At 43.2% G+C, this 10,358-nt stretch overlaps 1 protein-coding gene across 1 annotated transcript; it reads right to left on the reverse strand.

The window, feature by feature from the left end:
- On the reverse strand, positions 1 to 9,237 carry csnk1e (casein kinase 1, epsilon). The gene is made up of 11 exons (XM_015000207.2): positions 8,880 to 9,237; positions 7,812 to 7,909; positions 7,000 to 7,110; positions 6,783 to 6,931; positions 5,606 to 5,834; positions 5,361 to 5,531; positions 5,128 to 5,276; positions 4,619 to 4,817; positions 4,404 to 4,549; positions 3,372 to 3,424; positions 1 to 1,945 (listed from the first exon to the last, which is right to left on the reverse strand). The coding sequence occupies exons 1-10, from the start codon at positions 8,912 to 8,914 to the stop codon at positions 3,392 to 3,394; spliced, it is 1,320 nt and encodes a 439-aa protein (XP_014855693.2). The 5' UTR covers positions 8,915 to 9,237; the 3' UTR covers positions 1 to 1,945; positions 3,372 to 3,391.
- Positions 9,238 to 10,358: the final 1,121 nt, after the last annotated feature.

Genomic DNA, 10,358 nt, shown 5'->3' on the forward strand with positions numbered 1-10,358 from the left:
TAAGCTGCGTATACTTTTATTGAATCTGAAAATAAACACCAATATAGTCATAAAACCGAAGCAGGAAACAGGAAAACAGTTGTCAGTTGTTCCTTTCTGTCTCAGACTCTAAAGGTTGATCAAAGAAAAATAAGCTTTCTGTCACATTCTGCCGAGTCGTATCTACACTCCTACTGCTGTACACGTCCACTTGCTCACATTCGATTAACTTCATACGATAATCGTCTTCCTGATCCGGACATTTCCTCTGAGTCCTTAAAGCAAAGCTGAAGGCGAAACAGAAGCATGACACAAGAACACGAACAAAGATGGAGACTTTCCAAAAGCAGAAACTTTTTCACTGCAGATTTTCTCACATTCACTCTTTTCCTCTGATCCTACTGAGACCAAAACTTTTGATTTACCTTCCAAGGCTGCAGGTTGAAACCAGATATTAATCCTCTGTGTAAAATGGTTCTGACTTTTCCTGTTTTAGGTCAGTAAGGATTACATCAATCATTCCGGTTTGATAGATATCAGCATTTTAAACAACTTATAAAGAATTTCTTTGAATTTAAACATTCATAAACCAAGTTTATGAGATTTGACCAGTGAAACTGAAGCTTTTTCATTAGTATAAAGGAATTATTTGCTGTGTTGCAAGTTAGTTTTGTCTTGTTTCAGGTGTAATAAGATGCTTGCAGTAAAAACTAGAAAAAAATACTTGGTAGATTTTGTGTTTTTGCAGTGTGGCGTAAAACAGCACCAAAAACTAAACCTGTTTGAAAATATCTCAGTTTCCTGATGAAGGCCGCTCAGAGATGAGGAAGCCATCGCTAAAAAAGAAACATAAAAAGACAATTTACAGTTTGTCAACAGACACAGAGACAAACATCACAGGAACTTTAACACGTTCATTTCAATCAATCGCAGTAAAAGTTTTAATGAATCTTTTTTTTAGGAACCTTTGTTTTCATGCGTTTCTGGTACGCCCGTAAATGTGACGCACAGAGAAGAGTGAAGGAGGATGAAGCTTCTTCTCTGGCTAATTTCTGCTTTAATCTGATTAGACGCTGGAAAAGACTACTGTTGTTGAAAGGAGGCGGCCTAACGGCAAAGCTATGCTAGCCTGAGATAGCATCTTAATGCTAAACAGTGCTAGTGCTAATGTTAGCATCCACAATCCATATTTCTAAAGAAGCTCCATGAATGATCGGGGTTTTGAATTGAGATTTTATTGTTAGTTCTTGATTAAATTGACTAATTAATTAAAGACCTTGAAATCAACTGGATTAAACATTTTAATGGGGGTCAGAGTCGAGTCTGATGGAGGAAAAACTGAAAGGTTTGGACTGACTCCAGCAAACCATCCTGAGAAGTTCTGATCCGAGTTAAGAGGAAATAAAGAAATATTGTCTTCCTGATAAATCTGACATTTAACTAATAGAAATACGGTTAGCCCCAACTGGGGTAAAACAGGAAAATGACCCTCAGAGTGTGAGAATAAAGGTTGTGTCGTTCTATACAGAGTATGTAAATATCTGGCTTCAACTTCAGATCAGAATAAATAACAGAAGCTGCAGATTTAGCTCTCAAACAAAAGCAAATTGATCTTTTTTGATCGACTACACGTATAAATCACAGTTGTGTAATTTTAGTCCTTTTTGTGCACTGTTTTCATTCTGTTTTTTTGTGCAAATTGAGCCTCAGTGTTGATGTGAAGGTGAAAAGGAGCAAAGTTTAGCGCCTAGCTCCCGATACCAGCGCTGAAACGAAGCCCAAACTGGTTCAGCTGGAGGTTCTCCTCCTTCCACTGGTTTCCCATCAGGCTTTGGCTCACGCTCCCACCGGCAGACACACGGACAGACGCTCTGGGTCCTCGCTCGCCCGCCGCCTCCCTCACCATTCATGCCTTCATTCGTTCGATTTGGATTTGAAAGTCAGGGGGTTCGATGCCCTTCGGTTGCTACATGATGGGAGACAAAACGAAGAAACGTCACAAAACGTTCTCAGTGGCAGCTGAGAGAACTCAGCGGCCAAAAGGCATTTATTTATCCTTCAGTTAAAAATGCTAAATAGTTGTTGTTTGTTTTTTACATTATTTTCTTTACATGCTCAGCAGAAAATTTACAAGCAATGTTTTAATTAAAAACTTTTGAAAAAGGGTCTAAAAGTTGTACAGTCTCCTAACTTGGCCAAAAACTGCAAATACAAAAATCTTATTTTTGTTTAGTTTCTAATACAAATATTTTAGTTCAGTTGAAATAAAACAATACAAATAACTTTTCATCAAGATATAGGAACTTGTTTTAAGTCAGTAATTCTTTACCATTGATGAAGTAGCTCTAGCTTTATTGGGAGATTATTTCACTCATAATATGGGAAATATGTTTTGTTCTAAGTGAAATAATCTGCCAGTGGAACTAGAACTGGGTTGCTAGGTAACAGGCTGGGCTTGGCATGGGTTGCTAGGTAACGGGCTGGGCTTAGCAGGGGTTGCTAGGTAACAGCAACTAGAACTTTTTCATCAATATTAAGGAATAATTTATCTAAAACAAGCTTCAACATCTCCATGAAAAGTTTCTTGTTTTGTTTTATTTCCAGTCTTTTGCATTAAACCAAAATTACTTGATAGATTTTGTGTTTTTGCACTGCAGATATATTTTTAAATTAATTCCCGGCTAGACTTGTCAGAATTAGCAATAAATCAATTAATCACATGATGAGTTAAAACAAAACCAATAATTTCCATTTGTGTTATTGTTTTTCTCATAAAGCCTGGGTGGTAAAGTCTTCAGGTTGCTGATTTGGTCTCAACTAAACCTTTTTTTGAAGGATAAATTTGTTTTAGAGACTTTATCATTTTTAAATGTGTTCAGCAGTTTAGTTTTAGTTTCAACAATTTTTATGTGCTTAGTAATTCGGAGTTAGCGTCTGCTAATTTTTAGGAGTTTACAATTAGCTTCCATCATTTTTCTGTTTAACAGATTAGCGTTAGCTCCAGCTAATTTTGTTTTGCATCTGTTTTCTTCATTGTAGGTTTTTACTTCTATTTTCTGCGCTTGCAGCATTTTTTTATCTGCAGTATTTTTCTTTTTTCATTCATGTTTTGAAGTTTACATCATTCCTGTGTTTGCGGCGCGTTTCGCTGCCTGTGCCTGTCGGCTGCCTTAAAAGTCCCAATAAAAACCAATAAAGTTTGAGTTTTAATACGTCAGCAAGTGAAAGAGTTAAAGGGTGTGAATACTTCTAGCAGAACGGCTAAAGCCTCATCCTGTCAGTCAGTGAAAGGAAAGCTGAGTCTGACTGAAGGCTAACCTACAAGCAGCTGCTGCCATGTTTCCACCATGAACAGATGATCGATGCTGTGAAGGTGTTTCTGTGTTTCTGACCTGCAGCCGCCAGCAGAAAGTCACTTTGCCAGATGTTCAAACGGCACACTGACCTACATGGAGGAGAAGAGAGGAGCTTAAAGCAGCTCAGATGCTAAAAACCTGCAGGCCCTCAGATCATCTGAGAACACGAACATAAAGGTTCTTCATCCATTCTCTGGTCAAACAAGAAATGAATATTATTTTTTCATAAAATGCTGTTCAAAGACGACCCAACATCTGTAGATATACAGGAAACAGATTCTTGGTGATAAAAGTTCCTGATTAAATTTTCTTCTTGTTGAATATTTTCTTCACTCGTTCCTTTCTTCATCTGTTTCTTTCCTCTTATCATCAGTTAATATTAAACCCTTTTCTGAATTAGAGGAAAACAGAGTCAATATAAATCTTCAAATAATTTTTTAAGGCTGCATTCAGCCTTCAGCTCTGCCTGGTCCACTTTAATCCAACTTCAGTCCATCTGCCTAGTCAAAGTCCGGTCCGGTTGGTGAGGTGTGAACTCTAACTAAACTATGACCTCTGACCTCTGGTCCTCCAAACCTCGGTCTGGGTTCAGTTGAACTGAACTCTGGTTTGGTTTGAATGTGAACGCCAAGCGGACCAGAGACCGCTCCAGAAGCAGGAAGTGGACTACAGAGCAGGGCATTCTGGGTAAATACAACCAAAGCTAACGTGCTAGCCTAGCGCTAGCAGCAGAAATGGCTCCTGGTCTTTAGCCTAAAGAGAAATCCTCCAACACTAAAATCTGACGCCTCCATCTTGTTTCTGGTGAAGAAGGAAGTTGCTCTCAGTGTCTTCAGAGGTTTTTGTGTCGTTTCCTTCAGTGGTTCTTGGTGCAGCGCCCCCACAGGCCAGGAGGGGAACAGGTTGGTTTGACTCAGAGCCACAACAGCTGGAGGTGGAGCAGATGTTCTGGTTCCAGAACCGAGTCTACCAGACCATCACCCTAACAGTCCAAACACCAATGGACCCAACAGGCTAGCTGAGGCCGGTCCTTGGCTAAAGATGGGGTCTCCATCCCAGGCGTCCTACCTGTGAGGCAGTGATGCGTGACTGGTCGAGGCGTGCAGTAAGGTCAGAGGACGAGACGTTGGCGGGGGCACCGCGGTGGAGCCTCATGGCCACCTTCCTTTCTCTCTCGGCTCTCTCGGCCCGGCCCGCCTGAGGCGACCGGTTGCCTGCGCGCAGCAGACAGCGGTCAGAAACTGAACCTCGTCTGACGGTGTTCTACCCAAAATCCTCCTGACCTGATGGCTGGGCTCCACGCGACGCCTGGTTGGAAGGAGCTGTCTCTGGCTCGTTCCGGACTCGGTTGGCGGCACAAGGGTTCGGGCCTGGAGGCAGGGCTCGGCCTCCGGCTCCTCTCTGACCCGCGCCGGCTCGGTCCTCCCCTTCCTTCCCCTCTCTCCTCTCTCGCTCCCCGTCCTCTGCTGTCCTGCTGGAACCCTGACACGGACGAAGAAGAGGATTCAACACGGCACACAGTATCACCGCAAATACCTCATAGTCAAACATGGTGGACAGAACCCAGAGGGAAAGGTTCAGTTTGGATGTAACTTTGTGGACCTGAGATGCATCTCTGGATGATGCGTTTTGGAAAGAGTTGGAACATGTGGAGCTGTCACTGAAGGCTGAAAACGGTGGCATAACGTACAAAGAAAGGTGTCCAATCTGGAGAAAACGGATCCATTTGAACGAGCCAAAGTTCTCTGGAAGATGTTTCCTTAACATATAGAGAGAAAAACAAGAAACTCACAAACTTCAGCATGTTCCAGTCGAAGACGTAGTCGTAGGAGAAGCCCTGCCTGTGGAAAAGGTTCCTGAAGAGCTGCCTCAGGTACGAGTAGTCGGGCTTGTCGTCGAACCGCAGAGAGCGACAAAGGTTCAGGTAGGTAGAGAACTCGGCTGGCGGAGACAGGAAGGAATGATGAGGATCTCAAGGACAAACCGTTTCAAAATGACGCATTTCTCCTCTGACATCCCACTCACAGGGGTATCCTTTGCAGAGCAACTCAATAGGGGTGGACATTTTCTTTTCACTGATGCGTTCGTACTTCTGCCTCTTGGTGGCAGCCTTGAGTCCTTGCCAGGGCAGCGAACCCAGGTTGAAGTACATGAGGACGTAACCCAGAGACTCCAGGTCGTCTCGTCTCGACTGCTCTGTGGAGGAAAGCTCACCGGCGTGAAGCGGCGGCGGCGGCGCGGTGAGACCGGAGAGCTGCGGGGAAACTTACCGATGCCCAGGTGGGTGTTGATGGAGGCGTATCGCGCCGTCCCAGTCAGGTTCTTGTTCTCGCGGTAGGGGATGTGCTGGTGCGTTCGAGCGTCTCGGTACTTCTTGGCCAGGCCGAAGTCGATGATGTAGACCAGGTTGCCCTTCTTCCCGAGGCCCATCAGGAAGTTGTCGGGTTTCACGTCTCGGTGGATGAAGTTCTTGGAGTGGATGTATTCGATCCGGCTGATCTGGGAGGAAAGGTCGACCCGGCGTTGGAACGAGTCAGAACCCAAACGTTTCCGTCTCTGTTGTGCTCGGCCTGAGTGTGAGTCTTAGTGCCAAACTTCAGACCGTTGTGCCACTTCGATTCAGCAAACGGAAAAATGGCGATTCCACCGAATGTTTCACTAAACTGAGTCATTTTAATTTGGTAAAATGTAAAACCTTTAAGACTCTTCAAACATAGACTACATTTAAAACCTAGTTTGTGATTTGTTAAACCTTTATTTGATTTGTGAAAATTAAATAACATTAGTGTATTCAGCCTGAAGCCAACTTCATCTTCTGTATTATACAGTTTATATTTTATGTCACGTCGCATTTCAGTAAAGTGATTAAAAATATTTCAGTGTTTGTCACTTACAGACATCCAGGCCAACCATTTTCTGTTTTAAAAAAAGTAAGAGTTGTGAGTAACCAGCCTATCCAAAGCTAACGATAGCCTATCGAATGCTAACACTAGCCTATCCAAAGCTAACGATAGCCTATCGAATGCTAACACTAGCCTATCCAAAGCTAACGGTAGCCTATCGAATGCTAACATTAGCCTATCAAAAGCTGACGGTAGCCTATCGAATGCTACCACTAGCCTATCCAAAGCTAACAATAGCCTATCAAATGTCAACACTAGCCTATCCTAAGCTAACGGTAGCCTATCGAATGCTAACATTAGCCTATCCAAAGCTGACGGTAGCCTATCGAATGCTACCACTAGCCTATCCAAAGCTAACGGTAGCCTATCGAATGCTAACACTAGCCTATCCAAAGCTAACGGTAGCCTTTCCCATGCAAAGAGTAGGCTTTCCAATGCTAACTGTAGCCTCTCAAATGCCAAACTATACAACGATAACGTTAGCCAGTCCCAGAAACATAAAACCCGGACGTGGCCAGCCGATCTGTCTGTCGTTCTCTCTCACCATCTGATCGGCCAGCAACAGGACGGTCTTCAGGCTGAATTTGCGGGAGCAGAAGTTAAACAAATCCTCCAAGCTGGGCCCCAGCAGCTCCATCACCATGACGTTGTAGTCTCCCTCGGCGCCGCACCACTTGATGGAGGGAATTCCCACTGGAGGGAAAACATCGGAGCGTTGGGAAACTGGATCCGTTTAAACTCATGTCATCTGGAAGCCTCACCTCCTCCCTGCATCATTTTGTAGAACTTGCTCTCAATGTGGAGCTGCGGATGTTTGGTCTTCACACATTCCAGCTTTATGGCGACTTCCTCTCCTGTAGCGATGTTTGAACCTGATGGACAGACAGACAGACAGACAGACAGACAGACAGAGACAGGGCTTCATCAATTCAGATTTAAGACTTTTTAAAACCTTTAGGTAAAAGAGAAACAGTCTTCCGCCCGTAGTGCCAAACCTTTTAGCACAGAATGAATGAAGCATCGTAAGGATGAACAAAAAGGTGATGATGAACATCGTCCAACCGACTGGCCATAAATTTACACTTAAATCACAACAGACACAAAAAGCTAGCTTAATTTAATTTATCTGATTTAATTAGCACAGTGCACATTAATCAACATTACAATTCATGGCAGTGTAAATATGCAGGAATTAGCACAACAGCTAAACTTTGACCATTGCTAGCTGTCATTTTAGCTACATTAGTTTTTCTCCTCCCTCTTTTTCCACTGCAGGAACCAGAACCCAATTTTCCTGTTAGCTGCTAATATACCTATGCTAGCTAGCAAGGATATATTATTATTATAATATATTAGCAGTAGCCTCAACCCCCTCAAGTCACAGAACGCACCTTACAGTAGGGCCTAGTCAAAGTTCAGATCTAACTCTAACTTAAAACCTGATACAGCTGAATACAAAATGCACACCACACTTTTCAGATTGAAAAAAAGGAGGTCTGAGTATAGTACTGTAAAAAAATGAAACAAAAACCTGAGAAGTGTGTGAGTAAACCAAGGAAGCTGTGATTCTCACCCAGGTAGATGTCTCCAAAGGACCCGCTCCCTATCTTCCTCCCGAGGCGATATTTGTTCCCAACGCGTAACTCCATCGCTCCGGAGCGCTTCACCTCTCTGGGACACAACACAACCCGTCAGTCAGTCAGTCACCGCTGATCAATACAGCAAACACAAAGTGGTGCAAAGCTGCAGGAAAAAGAAACTCTGCTGTGTCATGAGCGCACAGAAAACTGGAGGAGACGAGGAAGAGGAGGAAGTAAAAGCAGTGATGAAGATGAGGCTGGGTCAGGGAACCAGGAGGAACGAAGAGAACCGAACCAGGAGGAACGAAGAGAACCGACACGACTGAACCGCAGAGGCACCGAGAGCCGCAGCGGCAGCAGGAAACTCAGGAAACAGTCAGTTCCTGACGGGAGCCGCAGAAAAACGATCAGCAGCATTTTGGTTTATTTGTCAGAAGAGAGAAAAAGAAACAGGATTCATTTCATTCATTTGTCCATAAATGTTAAAGTTCAACAGTAAACATTTAATTTGCTAACTAAAAATCTAACAAGATAGCTAAATATTTAGGCTGTTAATATTTACCACAGCCAAATACTTAGCTGACTTTAGTCTTGAACTAAATATTTAACTTCCTAACTAAATATTTAGGTCTGAGCTAAATAGTTAGCAAATAATTCATAGTTTGTAAATATTTAGCATCATATGGTGAAGATATTGAAGGATTAAATCCTTTCTCCCTCTAATAACAGACTAAATGACCTAAATTATCGCCGTTTTCTCCGCCGTGTTGATGCTGGATGAGTGAGATCGGAGCAGGACGGGCTGAGTTGTGTAACTGATCCGTCCTGCCGCTGCAGGGAGGGAAGCCGGACCTCCCGCTCCACCAGAAACCCACAGCCCGCATCCAAACGCATGAAAATGAGCCGCCTCTAACGCATCCGAGCAGATATTCCGCCAGGAGCCACAACAAGGCGGGACGCTTCACGCATCTGCCCCAGATAGCGACGGCCGCGGCCGCAGCATCGGATCCCAACCGCGCCCTGCAGCCCAACACGACCCAGAACCTCCAGAACCTGCTCACCGGCTCTGTGGTCGCTCCGTCTCAGTCAGGACCATGGACAGCGGCGCGCCGACGGAGTCCGGGACGGATCATACCCTCAGAGATGCGTGACCTGAACGCGCAGCCCGCACGCCGCGCTGCCTCTCCGTCCCTCCCGCTGCGGCGCTTCGACTTCACTGCATTTTACAGGAAAGTCAGAGAAATAAAATATAAATCAAAGCCTAAAAGTCGCTGATTCTCCGCTGCGTGGCTGCGCCTCACACCCAGTCCGCTCTCAGTTTACACCGCTCACAATATCAATGATGTCATCCGCAGACAGCCAGAGATGCCCGGATGTTCTTAAAGCAGCAGCACATCCAGAGCTTACGCAATCAGAAACATTCACCAACTGCAACGACTCCAGGAAAGGTTCACCTAAACACAACATTTAGCTTAACTAAATATACTTACTTAACTTGCTAACTAAATACTTAGTTTTGTTATCTTTGCTGCAAACTTACTATGCCGTTTCTGGCTAAATATTTAGGAAGGAAGTTAGATACTTCGCTTCCTGATTAAATATTTAACAAAGTATTTAGTTAATGTATCTAACTAGGAAGCTAAATAAACCACAGTACTCCACTGTATAATGTCTTCAACCCTCTATACCTTTTTGTTGTGAACATTTAGTTTAAAAAACACACTGACTTAGCTTCTCACTGCATATTTTTATCTAAATATTTAACTTCCTAAGTGCCTAACTTGCAAGGTAAGCGTTTAGCTGAGCTAGTAAAGTGTTAACTTGCTAACTTAGCTAGCAAGTTAGATACTTAGCCTGCTAGCTAAATATCTGTCTTAAAGTAGCCTTGAATTAAACTTCTGCTGTTAAAAAATCATCTGAAGATCTGAGAGAAACCAGGAGAGAATCTCATAAAAAAGTACAAAACTGTTTTAGGTGTTGAGACGCTTTACCAGGTCGAGAAAGAGTCACGCTTAGACAAAGGGCCCATTGTAGAGTTACGTTTTTGATTCTGTTAGACTCTAAGGTCCATTTCTCAGAAAACGGAACCATACTCATCAGGCCACAGAGACATGGTGTGATTTCAAGGAGCGTCTTCAGTCCATATCATCAGCTGCCCTCCTCCTCCTCCTCAGACCTGCAGACTTTTAGAAAGATGTAATGGTAAAAGTGTCTCCTTTCAGCGCTGAAAGTGAATAAAATAAGTCTGAATGCTTTTGTTGGCTGATTTTATGCTCCATGTGTCAATACAAATTATGATTCATCGATTAGGATTTCCATTCTCAACAGTGAAATAATTTAAAAGCACTGTTTTCTGCACGTTTCAATAAATTTAATTGAGTTTAAGTTCAGTTGTGTTAAAGTCCCGACTCTTGTTAAAATAAATTTATAATATGTAAAGCTGCATAAATCCAATCCAGGCCATTTTAGAAGCATTTTCATTTTAACTTTTTAATCTCATGATAAAAGTCAAACCTTTTCCAACAATTAAACACACAAAC

Source organism: Poecilia mexicana, unplaced genomic scaffold (assembly GCF_051168715.1).
Source record: "Poecilia mexicana isolate PSO_F unplaced genomic scaffold, ASM5116871v1 scaffold_19, whole genome shotgun sequence".
NCBI lineage: Eukaryota > Metazoa > Chordata > Actinopteri > Cyprinodontiformes > Poeciliidae > Poecilia > Poecilia mexicana.